The sequence below is a fragment of the Anas platyrhynchos genome, chromosome 3 (genome assembly GCF_047663525.1).
Source record: "Anas platyrhynchos isolate ZD024472 breed Pekin duck chromosome 3, IASCAAS_PekinDuck_T2T, whole genome shotgun sequence".
Taxonomy (NCBI): domain Eukaryota; kingdom Metazoa; phylum Chordata; class Aves; order Anseriformes; family Anatidae; genus Anas; species Anas platyrhynchos.
In genome coordinates, this window is record NC_092589.1 from 47,632,048 (window position 1) to 47,650,127 (window position 18,080).

Here is an 18,080-nt window from a genome sequence, read left to right on the forward strand (position 1 = left end):
GCTACACACAGCTTCCTTGCAGATCACATGTGGGATCCTGAGCAGGCAACTGGGGGCAGTCTCTTGGGTTCCTGGGGCTGGAAGGCTCAGAGGGACAGAAATACTCGCACGGTTTGGGTTTTAGGGGGGAGCCCAAAGATTTCAGCTGTGGGTTGTGTCACTTGAGACGAGGTGGGGAAGAGACCGCCACTCTCTGACGTGTTTGCTGTCATGCCACCATTTCCAATGAAAGCAAAGCCCACAACATTTCTGTGGATCACAGAAAATTGTGAATTGCGGGTAATTTTTGCCATCCCTCTGCCCAAGCAACCAGCAGTGAAGCAAACTGCACTGTGCAGCCATCACGCAGCACACTGGATGCGGTATGTACAGGTCTTACCAACCACCTCCGGGGGCACCTGATGGGTGCTGTCGTTTGCCTATTTCCACACACCGCTGTCTGCAGCTGTTTCTCCCATTCCCTGTTTTGGTCTTAATTTAAGGCTACCCGAGATGTGACAGCCCACTATGGGGTTACAACGCCACACAGAGACCCTCCCTCGGAGCAGGGAGCTGCGTGAGGAGGAACACACTCCAGCAGCCGAGAGGAGCGGGTGAGGGGACGCTCCTGTCCCCCACAGCCCCCCCGGGACCCCTCATCCCGCTCCTGCAGCCTCCCAGCCCTTATCCCTTATCTTAAAAGACGTTTAGATGTAGAGCTTAGGGATATGGTTTAGTGGGGACTGTTAGCGTTAGGTCAGAGGTTGGACTCGATGATCTTGAGGTCTCTTCCAACCTAGAAATTCTGTGACTGTGATTCTGTGACTCTGTGATCTCTCCCCCCCGCCCCGAGCCCCCTCAGAGAGCTGCTCCCGCCCCACCCCGGCTCGCCACGCCCCGCCCCGCGCCTCGCGCGCAACGGTCGCCTCGCGCCCAACGGCCGCCCAGCCGGGGGCGGAGCCTGAAGCGAGGGCGGGAGGGGGCTGCCGTCACTTCCGGTGGGGCCCACGGGCCGTGCGGTGCGGAGGGGTCGCGCTCCCGCTCCCGGTGCCGGCCCCGCCATGGAGAAGCTGCGGCGGGTGCTGAGCGGGCAGGACGACGAGGAGCAGGGGCTGACGGCGCAGGTACCGGCACGGCACGGCCCTGCCGGGGCTCAGGGGAGGCCTCACTGCTCTGCAGCTGCCTGAAGGGAAAGGGTGGGGAGCTGGGGTCGGCCTCTGCTCACAGTAACCAGTGATAGGACCAGAGGGAATGGCCTCAGGTAGCACCAGGGGAGGTTCAGGTTGGCAGTGAGGAGCCATTTCTGCTCAGAAAGAGCAGTCAGGCACTGGGACGGGTTGCCCAGGGAGGTGGTGGAGTCACTGTCTCTAGGGGTGCTCAGGGAGAGGCTGGACGTGGTGCTTGGGGACATGGTCAGTGGTGACACTGGTGGTAGGGGGTGGTTGGGCCAGATGATCTTGGAGGTTTCTTCCAACCTTAATGATTCAGAAAGCCTTGGCTTTGGGTGCTGCCGGATGCTGGGGCATGGTGGAGGAAGCTGGAATGTGGGGTAGTCTCGGTCTGGGTTTTAGTGAACCAGTACAGCCCCAGTACAGTTGGTGTCTGTAGTTCAAGCAGCTTGATGCTGACATGCTTCAGCTGTCTTTGTGCAAAGTTGATGCTGGCCTGTGAGGCTCACGAGCTTTGCCTTTTTGTTACAGTGAGGCAGGCACCGAAGTGCTTCTAGACCTGGTGTGATTCTGGAAGCACCGCAGCATCTGTGTCCTCTCACACCCCAGCTAGCTTCCAGTGTTTGGGGTGCTTCACCCCAGTCAAGAACTCAAGATTGTCGAATGCTTATTCCTATTAGTATTAGTTAAATTCCAAGAAAATTATTTAATCTACTGTCTCCAGGAACATTTTACATGAGATGCAAATGGTGGCTTGGAGTTCTGTCATTTTAAATTTGAGAGATATATCCAGAGAAGGAGGAAACTGAGATAAGAATGTCATTTATTAAGATCAGTAATTAAGCTATATCATGGTTTGATTATTGCACATTATAGTTATGGAAGACTTCAAACAGCAAGAATCTATACATATCTAAAAACTACCTAGTACATGATAGAAGAATAAAATGTAAATTTAATGCCCTTTTGGCATAGCACAAAAGGACTTCATGCTGAGATGATGAACCAGAAATGTCTTTTTTTAAAGTAACTAAATACCCACAAAAGAGAAAACTCAGGTGTCTAGCCGAGGTATTTGTTGTAGGTTTCTTTCGAAGTAGCTCTGTATTTCTGGAGCACTGGAAATTGGGTTTGTATTTAGTGAGGGGATTTGTATGTGAAGTTCTCCAAAGCTACAGCTTTACAGCTGGATGGTGTTGGCTGTTTTAAAGATGTGTGTAACAGAGCAAAAAAGTACATGCAGCCATGCAGAGAAGGACACTTAACGAGGTGACACTGTGAAGGGAAATAAAAGGTTCTGCATTTCGCGTGTGAAATGCATCAATGTTTTAGATGACCTTTCCAGAACTGACTCACGTGTTTGGTTAAAAACAATGACCCTCTCAGAGGAGTAGCTGCTGGTTGTTTAACAGCGATCATATGCTTCATGTTCATAGGTATCTCTGTGCTCTGCTCACTCTTGATCTTTGCAGAACCATAACCATGAGGTCAGCAGTAATTCTTGTTAAATAGAGGAAAAGTGTATAGTGAGACTGTGGTGAGTCAATGAAGTCTTTGTGCACTTTCCAGCCTCTTCAGAAAGCTGACCTGTCTTGCTGCAATTAGATCAATGACACTCAGGGGAAGAAGAAATAATTCTTACAAAAAAAGGAACTTATAATAAATTGTAAATGTACCAGTGTAGCGATGACAATATAACATGCTGACATTTATTTTTATCAATACCAAAATAATATGAAGTCACTAGTTTTGAGTGGCTTGCTTCCTGGCTTCTTGGAGTTTCCTGATGGTTGTCAATTGGCAACACTGAAGGCATTCAGTAAGAGTTGAGCAAGGAGGAGTAGACCAGGTGTTTAAACTTCTGGTTTTACTTCAAGGTTTTGATAAAAATGCGTATAATGAAATATGAAAATGCATCTCTGAAAACTTTTGAAACATTGATTACGAATTCAATCCTGCAAAAAAATCTGTTTGAATTTGGTTTTTCTTCATTACTTGCATGCTCATAAGTTTCCTATTAAGGAAAGAAATTTTTAACTAATAGAGTCCTTCTTAAAATCAGTGAAAACACTATTGTTTCTGCCCATGTAGAAGACTTCTATAAGATCACACAAGTATGTGGGTGGAGCCTCAGATGATCAAAACCACAAGAAACGCTTTTGATCAAAGGCAGCCTTGCAGATTATCGTTCATGTGATTTACTGCATGTCCGTACTGAGTGTCTGCTGCCCAGTAAAGAGACTGCTTTCTGTCACTTGCAAATGGTGTGCTGGCCTGTTGCAAGACTGTTCCTTACGTTTCAGGAAGTCTGCCTTCCTGATTCCAGTTTCCACTTCAGGTTTCCTGTTATTTTCCCATGTCACTTCTTTGATATAATAATTAATTCTTCTGGAGTCTCCTGTGAGCAAAAATCTTTGCTTCTTTACCAGGAGTTTGATGGTAAAGCTTAGCAAAATGAGGGTGGGTTATTTGTCAATTTCTGGTTGTTTGTTATTGTTGTTTGGTTGGTTGTGTTTCTTACCATTTGGAAACAAACAGCCCAGAGATACAGCAAGTGGTATGTCTTACAGGAATGCCCTTGCTCCTGCCACTTCACAGTTCCCTTACAAATCTTTTCCCAGATGCAGAATTTACCTGGCAATTTTGTCAGTCTTCTAAGTAAAAGTTTCTTCTAATACTGTAGAGTGTGGTGCCAGCTCTTGTTATCTGAAGTCTAGGATTAGCACTGCAGTTTGCCAGACAATTAAAAGAAGTCCTAAGTGTCTTGTTTGTTTTTGTTTTTTTTTTTGTTGCGTATGCAGCTGGGACTTCTGACACTTTTTTTAAGGTTTGGTTTGCAGTCTCTGTTGCATGTAGATGTGTAGCTGTTATTTCCGGGTGTTTCACAGCCCCTCCTCTAGAAATTACTGCTCTTGCAGTAGATTGGGCAGAACAGGCACTGTGTCAGTTCCTTGTTTTTTTACAGATCATAACCTGGTGTTTTAGCACAAGCTGAAAACCATGATTTAAGTACCTGTTGTGTACCTGTTGTTCAGCTTCTGCTGCAAGGTGCTTTACTGTGGGGTGAAACTGGCATCGCAGAAATGCAGCCAGCTCTGTTGCTTCCACGAAGCCCAGAAGGTAGCAGGTATCAGGAACCGAGGAAATGCATTTGAGGAACTGGAGCTCTATGATTCCAAGACATTCAGCTTGATAACATAAAAAGTGGTGACGTCAGGAATGGTTGGAGGACCAGGCTTCGTTTTTAATGCCAACTCAATTATTTAGTTCTGTTATTACAGAGAAAGCTGTGTTGCAATGCTGTGGCAGCCCTCATGCTGCTGCTTATCTTCCTTCAATTCATCTACATTGCCAATCCAAGCTTTTAAAAATTAAATCTACAAAATGTATTAAGCTAGTTTTAAAATCATATTTTAAATACGTTTTTCTGGGCCTTTGTATGGTTCATTTGTTTATGGTGGGCTTTTTGACCAAATAACTGTTACGAGTTTAAGTTGATTTTTTTTTTAAATGTGGAAAATGTAATTCCCTGATAGTCGTGTAAAGGAACAGATGCTTCAAGACCACCAAGTAGTGCTATTAGAAGTAGAATAGCACTAAGTGGCAACAGTTTGCTTCATATGCTTGGCATTATTTGCCTTCCAGCTTTCCTTGTTATCCAGGCAATCTGCAACGTGTGCGCTGGACGTCCTGATTGTATCAGCACATCCTGCACTTTGCTTCAGAGCAGGAAGGGAAAGGATTTTTACTGCTTTTTGTGGAAGCGTGGTTAGTTGCATGAATTGGTGTAACTAAAAAACATGTTTCAAAGAGCGCTTTGAGTGTGCATCTTCAGCTGAGCACTGCCAGCTCTTCCTGCACTTCTCACCCATGGAGGCATTCAGGAACATGACTGTCAAAAATGGTTTTGAATCATTAACCGTCTTTCAGTTATTGTTTTTGTCTGTTTCTTTAATGCATACGTAAGGATAAAGAGTTGGGACAAACAAGGTAAGCTGTACCTTCCAATCCTTTGGAAACTAGTGTCTTGACTGCTGAACATGAAGAAGAAAAAATTCATACCAATATTGTATTGCAGCAGTGTGTCTGCTCAGTCAGTGTGCAAGTGTAACAGGTTCGTTGTTAGTATTCTGATCTTTCTTCTTAAGTAAATACTTAAGGTATTTGATTTGATTAAATAAGGTTATAAGTAGGAAGTAGTCCAGGCTATTATTTTCTGTTGACATAAGTCCGAAGACTCATTCACTGCAGCCGTAACAGTGTGCTTGCCTTTGCCTCCTTGATTCAGTTCAGTACAGGTTCTGTATTGATACAGATGTGAAATTGTTCTAAGCAGTAAACAAATTTAGTTGATTCATTTACTGAAAGCGAAATTTCTGAAGAGTAGAAGCATTAAACTCATTGGTTAAGGAGGCCCTAACTGTTGTATATTTGATTAATAATGTTTGATTGAAAATATCTGTAGAACAGATGACAAGTGCAGACAAGTTTGCTTGTGTCATCTGAACAAAAATGAGAGTTAGATTTACAGCCAGTTTATGTAAGCTGAAGCTACAATTTTCTTAATGGAGCAGTTTAGAATAGAGGGCATAGTTAACTTCAGTCACCTGGAGTAAGGTGGAATTCACTGATCTCACAGCATGGGTGGACAAAGTGAACTTCTGATGAAAGGGGCGGTTCTGCCAGCCCTATGGCCCTGCTTCTTGCCTTGCAGTCAGGAAGCCCCGCTGCTTTTCTGTCGTCTTGCAGAGCTGGTTTGGCTCATGAGTCTAACATGGGGCTGTCATCAAAGTGAAAGGAGCCCTAGTTCTCTTCCGGCTTCTCAGGCAATGTTGGTTGGCTCAGCTTGTCAAGGGACCCTACAGGTTCTGGAATCACCGGAGAAACAGGAAGCAAAATTATCCCTTTCGGCAAGTTAGCTGTCTGATGAGACATGGTGTGTTAATCTGCCCATACCTTCACCCTATAAGGAACAGTAACTGAAAAGGAATTGTAGTGCTTGCAACGGATACTTGTGGGAATATGGACAGTGGATTCTGTCTGGTAACAGAAAACGGTGGTATCACCGATAGGAACATAGAGCACTGAACGAATAGGTATGTTCATCAGCAACCTGCTGGAAGGTCCATTTGTTCTGCTTTGGTACCGTCATGAGATTTTTCAGTTGTAATTACCTGGGGAAAGGACGTGCAGCTTGAAAGTGGAGCAGTGTTGCTTGAGTGCCAGCATGTACCTTCACAGGTTCTGTAGTTTGTGAACGTTTCCAAATTGTTGATGTAATTCTTAAACTGGGAAATAACTAACGTGTAAGCAGTTGTGTTTAAGCAAGGTAAAATAATTGTTTTTGGCTGAAAAAAACCACTTGTTTAAAATTAAGGACTTAATGAAGAAATGTTCTTAAGGCTGCTTGAAACTGGTTTTGTAATGTTTTTTTCTCTCTCTTCCTGTTAAGGTTCTTGATGCCTCAACGCTCAGCTTTAGTACGCGAGTCAAGTGGTTTGCCATCTGTTTTATTGCTGGTGTTGTGTGTTCTATTCTCGTAAGTCAAGCTTTTTTTTTTCCCCCTGTATTTTATTAATGTTCTTGGGAATAATATCATTAATATTCATATACGTGATTGTGTGGACGCTACCACATATAACTAGCAGCCAGGGGCTGCTGGTCTGTAAATCGTATTTTGGGCCATCTTTCTTGCATTCACAGCAACAAGTGTTTTTATTGTAGGGTAACAATTTCTTACCAAGAGGCATGAACACTGACAATGTACTATATTTCTTAGATATGTATGGTGCAGTAGAAAGAGGGTTTTGCTATTCTTTAAAATACTCTCATCTTATTTTTATACTCTTTCATGAAAGGGCGAAAAGGAGGGGAAGTTTGAAAGATTTTTAAAAGCTGAAGAAACTACAAGTATAACCTGTCATGCAGATCAGTAGGTGACGACAGCTGTAGCATGACAATACTTGAAAAACTTGCACTCCTGTTGGACAAATGATTTGCTGACTAAAATCAGTTTTTGAACTTGTCAGGAGGCTCAAGTCTGCAGTTAAAAGCAGAGTTTATTAATTGATTGTGTCTTTCAAAATCTGACATGGGTAAACATGGGTAACTTGCAGTATAAAGCACTTCTTTATCTGCATGTAGTGTCAGATTCAGGTAAAGTAACACTGAGGGAAGTACCCAGTCTGTGGGTTTTGTGGGCATGGTGCTCTTTAAGTTCTTTCTCATTATGAAGCAGGATGTTGATTCTTCACAGAACGTGGCTTTTGATGTAGATGTTCTTTGAATAGTGTGTGCGGATAACACTTGCAGTTTCTGTGCAGACTGTCAGGTAGATTGCCTTGCCTTAACAAAACTGAAAACAGGGCTTCTTAACAAAACTGAAAATACCATAAAAATAATGTTAACAGTATAAATAACCATTATGAACAATATAAGTAAACAGCTTGGTTGTAAAAATTATTGCAAAATATATTAAATCAATACATTATTTTGCCAGTAGGTGGCAACAGAGGCATGCTGAATATTGTCTTAATACAAATTTGAGAACAATATGCTCTGCTGGGACATGTTAAATGGTTAATCTCTAAAAATAAACTTCTAGGCTATAAAATCTCAATAAATTGAGTTAACTAATTACAAACATATAAAAATCCAATCTTTTTTAATAGGGAACAGGATTGCTATGGCTCCCGAAGGGAATCAAGCTTTTTGCAGTGTTTTATACCCTGGGAAATATTTCTGCATTGGCCAGGTATGACTTCTTAATTATTATTAACAGGAAAATGTTCTCCTTTTCATCTACATTTACATTTGTTTTACTCTAAAGTGTTGTATATTTGTTATGTATAAACATTTTTTCCAATTTGATATTGGAATACTAATAGAATCTTTCTTACAATTTTGAAGTTACTAAAAATCAAAGAATGTCACCTAATGATTTCTTGTTGCCCTCGAGTAATGTCTTACGTGATTGCTTTGTAGACATATCACAACCCCTGTCTGAAGCGTGAATAACAAATTGCTGGCTGTATCTTGCACTTCTTACATCTTAAGTCTTTCTGAGGTACTAAGTTATTACTGGGAGTTAGGCAAAACTGAGTCTTCCCCTTTCTCTCCCTCCTATTCTTTTTTTTTTTTTTAAACCTTGTGTTGTGTTTCCACTGTTTCAAATTAAATTAGCATTTTAGGAATTCTGTACTAATCAAGTCTAATTCCTCTGTGAACTAAGAGGAGAACTTTTACAGATTGGTGTTTGTTTTAGAAAAACGCTGAAAATGCTTTTAGTCTGGATTCTAACTGAAGAAGTAAAAAGACAACCCCTTCCCTTTCAGGTGTTCTGTTAGATACAAACAGCAGGCAGGTGCACTCTGAGAATATTAGGAAATGACAATGGAAACCCCATCTTGACAAGGAGATTTAAACTTCGTTTCAAACAAAAATGAAGCTACCACCCCTTGTAAATAGTCCTTTCTGGCCTGTTTTTACTGTAATTTTCTACCCACAGCCATGGAAGCAATGATACGTACTTGATTTTTCCCTGGGCTGATGGGTAGGTCTGCTACAGAATGTGTTGTGTGTGAGAAATACCATATGAAAGTGGAGGACCTTTGGGTGTTTTTCTTTTTTTTTGTGTGTGTGTTTGTTTTCCCCACAGCCTTTCTGCACCCTTTGGGTTCTCTTACTTCTCTGCAGAAGTTCTTCTCGTGATATCTATACTTCAATGCTAAACAGGCTAGCATCAATTCATTTAGCTTTTTATGTGTTGTTTTTTTTTCTGCCTATCTTAGGATGTCTGAGCCTCCTGCATTTTTTCCACTAAATTTTCATCATCTTTATCCTTCCACTGGCGAACTAATTCTTACTTCTAGTTTTTCAGGTTTCTTATTTAATCTTAATTTAATTTGAGGCACAGATGCCAAGATGAGAAATACTGAGAAAAGTTGGTTTGGATTGAAGTGAATTTAAAATATTTCATATTTGAGTTGTTTTTTTTCATTTAACATGAGATGTTGAGGTCTGGCCTATCTGTGTGACTTTAAGAAAAAAGTTGAAAAGAAGGGAGGTGTATTCACAAAGTTAACAGCAGGGTAACATCTAGGTGTAGGAAATTATAGTTCCATTTACTTCTTGGGAGATATATCCCCACATTTCTATCCTAAAAGATACCTAAAAGTTCACCAGACTTACGATTGATCTTGGCTGAGAGCTCACTGACTGTTCCACTTCATACAAATAAATATTAACTAGAAAAGAAGTTAAGGTTGGGTGTCTTGTTCTGTAGTAAAGCATTCAGACCCACCACCAGGCGACAAGATCCTCATTCTCATTAAAGATTTTCTGCAAAGCAGCAGGGCTTCAACAAGAGAGAAGGAAAGGGACTCATCTCAGTATTTGTAGACGGATCATTACTCCTATGGTTGGTTCACATCGCATTTCTTTGGATGAACAGATAAAACCTGGAGTTGGTGATAAATTTCATTCACTTTTCAAATTAAGCATGGAGAAGAAGGCTGGAGGGTTTCTCTTCTTAATGATTTTGGGCAAAGATTTAGAGCTTTTCTGTAATCTTAAACGTAGCTACTCACATGCTGCTAAACAAATTTTCTACAGAAGTTCGTCTTTGAATTCTGTGTATTCTTTTGTCAAATCTGTTCTTAAAACAGTCTCAAAATCAAGTTCAAATTAACAACCCTCTGCTACGTGTGGTAATACGTTTGGAAAGAATTTCATAGCCCAGGATGTGAGCTACTTCCAGAACTAAGTTCTGGATTTCCCAGAGTTAATTCACCTTTCATCCTAAGAGGTATCTGTTGATAAGCACTGAAATGCCTTTCTGAACTTTTGTGGTCATCTAACTGTTGGAAAACTGATTAAATACCTGTTGTCTTTTGCAAAGATTTATTTGATTGTGATTTACCATTTCTTTGTTTCCTTCCCTCCCATTAGTACGTGTTTTCTGATGGGGCCACTGAAGCAACTGAAGACTATGTTTGAGCCAAAAAGATTAGTAGCTACAATTGTAATGCTGGTAAATATACATCTCTTTCTAGCTGCTTTTGCTAAAATTTTTGAGGCTTTGCAAAAGGCAGGATATTTCTAAATCTGCATTTTGTTCGTACTGAGTAATTATAGTCAAGCTGATTAGCCCTTTATATCAAAGATCATTTCACTCCTTTCTATGACCTTGTTTGTTGTTGAGTTTGAAACTTTTAATAATTTGGAGTAAACTGTTCATTACTAAATACTTCTTATTAAATACTACTATTAGGTTGATTACTTTTAACTTGTTTTCTGGAATAATTTGTTCAAGAACAAGGCTAGAGATAGACTTTCAGCTACTTTGAGAGGCCAGTGCTCACCAAGTCTAGCTGGACATTTGTTTGTTGGCTGGAACTCAGTTGGTATAGCTTAGTGATTCAACACTTTCAAAGCAATTCAAAAAAATAATTTCTCCCCTCAAAGTCCAGGAAACCACATGTTCAACTTTGCAGCTCAATGTTGTGAGGTTCTTGGCTTCTCTACTTCCATGAGCATCATTTCGTCTTCCAGGAGAAAAAAAGCCCCATCCCCTAGAAAAAACAGTATTGTTTCTTTAAAAACCTGAGAGATTGCATTTATAATTTTAAGTACAAACTACCAGCTAAAAAGGATTAAAAAGGAGCTGCATGAGTAGCTTGAAAAAATCCTCATGTGAGCTTTTTCACTGTGTATGAGGCAGCTGATCCCTGGTGGCCTTTTCTTCTTTGTTGTCAGAAGATTTAAAAATAATAATATCAATAATTGGCAGAAGCAGCAGAGCCTGTGTTTGCCAAATATCATATTTAAGAATGGATGCTTAGTAATGGATTGTTGGTTGTGATGCAACCTATCTGTCATGTCAGAAACTGATACTATGAACAGTGGATTCAGAAGAATACTGTGCACCAAATTAATAGAATAGCGATTCCCAGGCTACTTGAGTGCTTTCGAACACGCTTTATCATCTAAGATCACCACTTGATAGTCCTGACATACGACTACATGGACCTTTTGGTTTCTGATCTCAGTTCCTGCCTCCCCTTTCTTCTAAGATGAGTCCCAGTACTTCTGGCCATGGGGCACTGTGTTCATGGAAAACACTGACTTGTATGAACTTCAGGGTGTAGTCTCTGTGTGGCAGTCTTTGGCTCTACTTGCTTCATAAGTCAATTCTTGAAAATGCTGATTATCCACTGAAAATATGAAAGCAGTGCTGTATGTGACTGTATGTGCTTGGTGTGTATTTGAATATTCATTATTTTCTTGTCTCGTCTCCCTCCAGCTTTGCCTATTACTGACTCTGTGCGCTGTATTCTGGGTAAGTGAGAATACTTTGGTTCCCCTAAAAAACAATCTAACTGTTATCTTATTGATTGTATTATGGCTTTAAAATTCAGCTCAGTAGTAGAAGAAAGATGAGCTTATGTTTGTGATTTCGATTTCCAGCTGCAGTTGAGTTTGGGTGGAGTGATGACCCTGATGATTACAAAACAAATGCGTCTTTCCACTTGCACGTGATGTGGATAAGAGTGCAAAATCTAGAGTATCCAGTTTAATTTGCAGACCGCTGGCCTAAGAACTGAGAAAAGCAACTTAAAACATTTTATATACTTCTGTCAAAAAATGTGTAGCAGTCTTTAGAAACCACAGATTCTTCCTTTATTCGTCTTAATCGGTTTAATGTTCTGAGAGGCAGAGCAAATAGCTTCGGGTGATCATTTTGAAAAATGGGATAGTTAACGTATTATGTAGAAGTGAATGCTGTACTCTGTGTTTGCAGAATTATAGTATGAATGAAAATGAAAGTGTTAGCATTGATGCTTTTAAGTATTTTCAAAGCTAGAGACTACGTTCATAGCACAGTGCTGATGAAGTGATAAATGAGAGTAGGATGAGTTGTTAGAATGGGAAGGAGGAGTTAATTAAGCTAAGATGAGATCTTAAACATCGTCACTTAACTAAAATTTTGGCTACTAGGCTATTGTACTTGTCCACAGTATAGACTTATGAGAAATGAACTAATTTGCAATATTTGTTCTATTTCTGATATAGTGGAACAAAAAAGGTTTGGCATTGTTATTCTGCATATTGCAGTTCTTGGCAATGACCTGGTAAGATTCATTTTGATTTCTTCTCTCTGTTGCTACACCTGCATGTTTATAAACCTGTATGTATGTACACACACACTTTGTATCATGTAAATGCTCATTCACACATTTTTTGAAGCTGGGTTGTGTAACTTCAGCAAAATCTATATGCAGTCTTTTTGTAAAAATTGGAATTTCAAATACATTCTTCAGTGTGTGGACTCTTGAGGCATTACGAACGGAAAATGTAGGCAAAAATTGTCATGCCTTTTTTCTGGTGGAAAAGTACCTGTGTATTCATATGCCCTGCTTACAATTACTCCCTCTTTCTTGAATTCTAACTAAATCTTCATTTTTTAAGTGGAAGAATATAAATCACATTTTTATAGGGTTTGTCCTGTCCCTGAGAACATTCAGTGAGTGGGTGTGAGAGGGTAAATTTAGTGCAGCAGGTACTGTGATGGTGTGATGGCCATAGAGGTACTTTCAGGGGCTAGGCCTGGAAATATGTGGGCACAGTTCGATGAATGCCTGTAAGCCTGGCAGAATTTTCTGAAGTTATTGCCTTCTCCATGGAGATGTAACTGTACCTACTTGGTCTCCTTGTCCCGGCTGAATTACTTGCTACTAAAAGTTAGCCGGTCCCAGCTGACCACAGTTCTTGTTTGAACTTGCCCTGAATACATAGTGTCTATACAGAACTTAAATCTGAGCACAAATAACTGTGTTTGTTCAGGACAGGGACTATTTGGTGTTTTGCTGGGCCCAGATTAATATTTGCTACTAGGCAGCATTAGTTAGCAGTCTTCTGTGCTTTACCCGTTTACAGCAGACAGCTTCTCATTTAAGTGTCTCGGAGCTTGGTGGGGATGAGGACAAAACATAGCCCATGGCTGTGTTTGTGAGAAGCAAGTTTCAAAGGATGACAGAATGTCAGCTGTTTGAGTGTCAAAACCATGGCATGTTATTCTTACCACAGTGTACATCTGTATAGTTACACAAATGTGTATTTGCATCGTAATGTATACTGGAAATGTCGCAATGTATACTGGAAAAAGTAGCCTCTCTTGTCTTGAAGGATACAATTTTGCCCAGAAATCTCCATTCCTTTTGAACTCAATGGTGATAAAAATAAATCTGCTTCTGTGTTGTTTTTTTAAGTTGAATTTGTGTGAAGAAAATCATGAACTATATGAGAAATCAAGGAAAAAGTATGCCAGTAAGCCCTTGTCAGTACATTTAGTTCTTGTCCAATTCTGTTGTCTTTTTTAATAGCAAGCGTTAAATCGAGTAGGTAATCTTGTTTAAAGTTTCAGTAGAAGAGTGCTTTTATTGGTGCTGCACTAAAGTGCAGAAAGTGGGCTGTCTGAAGGACACGAGAACTCTGTCAAATATGTGTTTTGTTCTTTTTTTTTCCTCAGGTATAGTCTGTCATATATTCCTTTTGCAAGGTGAGTGAATAATTCCATTTTAACAAAAACTTTAAACAATAATCTCTGTTATAGAGGGAAGAAAGCCCTTAAATTCAGAATAGGGAAACACAACATTCCTGGTTTTAATTTTAGAAAATGACATTGGTGAACTAGAAGTAACAATTGGTACAAACTTCAGATAGAAGTAAAGTACATGGTAACTTTCTTTTAAATGTCATCATGCTTTTCTTCTTAAAAATATCTTCTTATTTAAATTCTTGCATTTTGTTTAAATGCATTGATGCCATAGTTGATTTTCAGGTCTTAAAGATAGCCTATGCATCTGAGAATTTGGTTAAAAGCCTTTTTCTTCTCTACCTGCAGTACTCAGAGCTCTGAAAATAATTAGGTTATATGCATCACTTCAGGTTTTTTTTGTTTTTATTTTGTCTATTATGTTTTATGGGGCACTGAAGAACTGAATTTTCCACAGGCTGCTTTCAGTAATACAGTAATGCCTTTAAGGGCTATGAACTTATTTATGTATGTGGAGTGCCATCATAAACTTCCTGCCTAACTAGGCTGCCTTTCATATGAAGATAGCTATTTAAGCCTTGTCAGGTGCTAGAGAACAGTATTATGTATTTCATTTAAAGTACCTATCTTGATTTCAGCCAAGTTATTTTTACTTGATTTAAATTTGTTAATGTTTTACTCTTAGCACCAATTTACTTATGTTTTGTTGTTTTTTTTTTTTTTCCAGTTAATGGTGGCTATTTTGCTAACATGACAAAAAAAAAAAAAGCAGTCATGAGAGCATTTTTCTTTCAAATTGACTAACAACAGAATAACTTCTGCTCCTTAATAAGTTGATGCTTTTTTTTAAGGAAATGAAAAATAAAGACTAAAGAGAATAAATAGTTCAGTCGAAAGAGAGTTTATTAATTATTGGTTAAAGAAATAGACCCTTCAAGATATTTCAAACTTCTGGGCTGAGCCTGCTCTTTATCCTGCAGTGTTAGGGTAGTCACTTTAAACCCTTCAGGCTGTGCCTTTTTTCTAGCTCAATTGTATGCAACTCAGAAGTGGCTTGGACTCAAAGCACCTGTGCTTTGGTGATTGTCCGGATCTGGCACACTCCTCAGCCCTGCCTGTGCTGGCCAGCCCTTGAGAAGTAGGGCCCTGACCCTTGCTAAGCCACCCAGCATGCCTGAGAACAATTAACAACGTGGTCTGTGTTGTACCATGTGTCTGAGTGCAAAAATAAGGGCAGATCTGAGGGGCCTGAGCCTTTGCTTTAGGGGGTGATGTGCAGGCACTCAACGTATGATGGCCAGTAAGAGCCTGCGTTTGACAAACTATTGCTTTTTGTCTTAAATTTGTGTAGTATTCTTAATTTTAAACATGTAATGGTTGATATATATATCTGTAAGTGAAACTACAAATAGCTTAACCAACCTCCCCCTTTTTTTTTTTCTTTTTAAAGGGATGCTGTGATTAAATGCTTCACGTCCTGTCTAGCATAAGTTGAAAACAAGAACCACTGTATACTTTGAAAGCAACTCCGACTCTTCTGTGAACTTTACTTGGAGAACTGTACTTCTCCACTCCTGAAAAACCCAGTAATAATTTAGTATTTTCCTTTCCATTTGCCTTTGGGGGATTAAGTGATTTTTACTAGAAACAGCTTTTAAAATAAATCAGGTGAACCTATATGTTTACCCTGGAGCCTTTAGGCTTTTTAACCAAAAAAAATTAAATAAAAAAAAAAAGTACATTGAAATACTTTTTTATTAAGATCAGTCTTAAAAGTCCCTTGCATCTAGTAACACGGAGTATTCCCCAGTGTAGGCAGGCTTCCAGGATCTGGGTAATGTGCATAAAGTTTTCATTTACTGTTCTGTCTAAAACTTGTAATGTGCCATTTATGTTTATATGTTATTCATGGTGTGTTTTTCCAAAGACAGAGTTTTATAAACATTGTAAAGATCTGGTAAGTTATAATTAACTGCTGCTTTGAAATGTCTATACTTGTGCTTTATGGAAAAAGCTTAATGAAAGTATGTGAAAGTTCTGTTAAAAGCTAATTGATTTTATTAAAATTATGTTTTAAACATTTTTGTTACTTTCCAATTAAATACTTTTTACTTAAAACTTAAGGATAATGTATGAATGCTTTGTGAAATAAAATAGTTTTACAGGTGCTTAAACTATTTTTTTATTTAAGAATCAGCTATCGAGGGTTGAAAACTTCAGCCACTGCAGTTGAATAAGTACGAAAATAGATAAAAAGTGGGAGAGTACATAGGTGACTACACAAATTTGGTTAGACTTGTGGAAGTGACTTTAAAGCTTCTTTGTGTTCATATTTAGACAAACGACTTGTTCTGACTTAACTTCCACAAATACGGAAGGGATTTGAAAAGATGTGAGCTGCAGTGTCAAGAAGAGGGGGAAGAACTGGCACTTAGTATACAGGGCTTAGACAAAATAGATGAATTGCGGTGCATTCCTGTCAAATCTTGGTGTATGTTGTACAAAATAACTTCTGGGAAGCTGTATAAAAGATGACAGCAGAATTTTGCAGTTAAGCTGCCAGCTAAGCCCCACCTTAACGGGTTAGTGCCAGTGGCATCTTCCCTGCTGCTGGTAGAGGGGCTGGGCAGCCAGACTGGTGGTGGGGCAGAGAGCAGCGCCTGTCCAGTGGTGCCCCTTACAAGCTGTGGTTGTTGGTGGACCCTGGGTGCTGCTGCTGCTGCTTTGGGCTTGCAGCTTGCCCTGAAGCCGAGCTAGGCTGTGCCTAGGGAGTGACACATGCTGTTGTGGAAAGGGCTGTCCTTCACAGTTTGTGATGGGGTTTGTTGCCCATCACCTGCCAGTTCCTGTGCAGGATCATCATTGCTGTGATCTTTAATTAGCCCTGTGTCAGTCATGCAGATCTCATTTATGCACTCTGGTAAATAAAGCTGCCACTTTATTGTAAACCTTAACGGTTTGTACTGCGCTGCCACGACAGAAGGGAATCAGGAATGAAGCGAGATCCACTCACTGTTGTGCTTTTATTGGCACCGTGCTGGTGTCGCTCATCCTCTGCTCCCTTATAGCCCCCCCTAACGCTCTGCCTCACTCAGCAGCGCTCCCCCAGCCGCGCTGCCTCCTCCCTTTGTTCGCCGCCGTGCCTGTGCCCAGGGCTCGCACACGGGTGGGTGCGCGGTGCCCGGGAGCGGGGCTCGGTCTCTCCGCGCGCCCTCCGCGGGGGGCGGCCGGGCCCTTCCCAGCGGCGGGGCGGCGGCGGGGCTGTTCCCGGGGCGGGGCGGGCCGGGGGCGGGTTGCCGAGGGGCCGGGCGGCGGCCGGCGGCGTGCAGCGAGCCCAGAGCCGCGCCGCTGCCGGGGCCATGGGGCTGCAGCCGCGGCGCGCAGCGGGGCCCTGCCCGCGGGCGGGGCGGGCCGCGGCTCTCACCGGGGCCGCCTGGGCCCGCGGGGAGGAGCCGGAGGCAGCGCCCGGCCGCGCCGCGTCCCTGCCGCCCGCCCGGCCCGGCCCCGCCGCCGCCGCCGCCTCCTCCCCGGCGGCCGCGAGGGCGCAGCCCAAGAAGCCGGCGGCGGCCCCCAGCGCCAGGAAGGCGGCGGCGAGGCCGGCGGAGGAGAAGAAGGCGCGGGGGGCGCCCCCGGAGCGGCGGCCGGCGGCGGAGCGGGAGCGGGGGGCGCGGCTCCAGCCCCAGCTCCAGCCCCAGCTCCAGCCGCGGCCGGGGGCGGCGGGTGCCGGCGGGCGGCCCTGCGAGAAGAGCCCCGGCGGGGCGGCGGCGCTGCGGCTGTCGCTGAGCCTGCCCCCCGAGGCCGTGCGGGTGCTGCAGCGCCGCGGGCTGGAGCGGCAGCGGGGGCAGCCCGGAGCCGCCGCCCCCGGCGGCCGGGGGGCAGCGGGCGCGGCGCGGCGCGGGGCGCGGGCGGGGGGCGGCGGCGGCGGCGGCGGCGGGGAGCTGCGGGCCCTGCTGAAGATCTCCCTGCTGAACGAGCGGCACCGCTACGACGACGAGGAGTACGAGGAGGACGACGAGGGGGCGGCGGCGCTGGACGAGGGGCTGGTGCGCAAATGCACCGAGTGGCTGCGCGGCGTGGAGAGCGCGGCCGGCCGCGACCGCGGGGACCGGCTGGACAGCCTGCCGCACCTCGGCGCCCTCTGAGCCCCCCAGCAGGGACAAAGCAGCGGGACCGGCGCCCGGGGCGAGCCGAGCCTCCTCCCGCACCCTCCCCCTGCCCTTTTAACAAGCCTCGCGGCTCCTTTGTAAGACGCGCGGGGCGCTTTTGTATATTTGTACAGAGCGGTGCGTTTGTATTTATTGGAATAAAACAGCCCTTTCGTGCCGCACTGGCTCTGTACCGCGGGGCGGGGGGCTGCTGTGGGCAGGGGGAGACAG

General features: G+C 42.9%; 2 protein-coding genes across 2 annotated transcripts; both read left to right on the forward strand.

The window, feature by feature from the left end:
• Nucleotides 1-945: 945 nt before the first annotated feature.
• SFT2D1 (SFT2 domain containing 1) lies at nucleotides 946-15,872 on the forward strand. Its single transcript, XM_027454252.2, has 8 exons — nucleotides 946-1,103; nucleotides 6,601-6,687; nucleotides 7,820-7,902; nucleotides 10,098-10,179; nucleotides 11,452-11,487; nucleotides 12,222-12,280; nucleotides 13,678-13,707; nucleotides 15,155-15,872. Exons 1-8 carry the CDS (start codon nucleotides 1,041-1,043, stop codon nucleotides 15,192-15,194), a joined length of 480 nt encoding a protein of 159 aa, XP_027310053.1. The 5' UTR covers nucleotides 946-1,040; the 3' UTR covers nucleotides 15,195-15,872.
• A 1,108-nt stretch (nucleotides 15,873-16,980) lies between these two features.
• PRR18 (proline rich 18) lies at nucleotides 16,981-18,028 on the forward strand. The gene has a single exon (XM_072035839.1). It carries the CDS (start codon nucleotides 17,064-17,066, stop codon nucleotides 17,844-17,846), a length of 783 nt encoding a protein of 260 aa, XP_071891940.1. The 5' UTR covers nucleotides 16,981-17,063; the 3' UTR covers nucleotides 17,847-18,028.
• The last annotated feature ends 52 nt before the right edge of the window (nucleotides 18,029-18,080 follow it).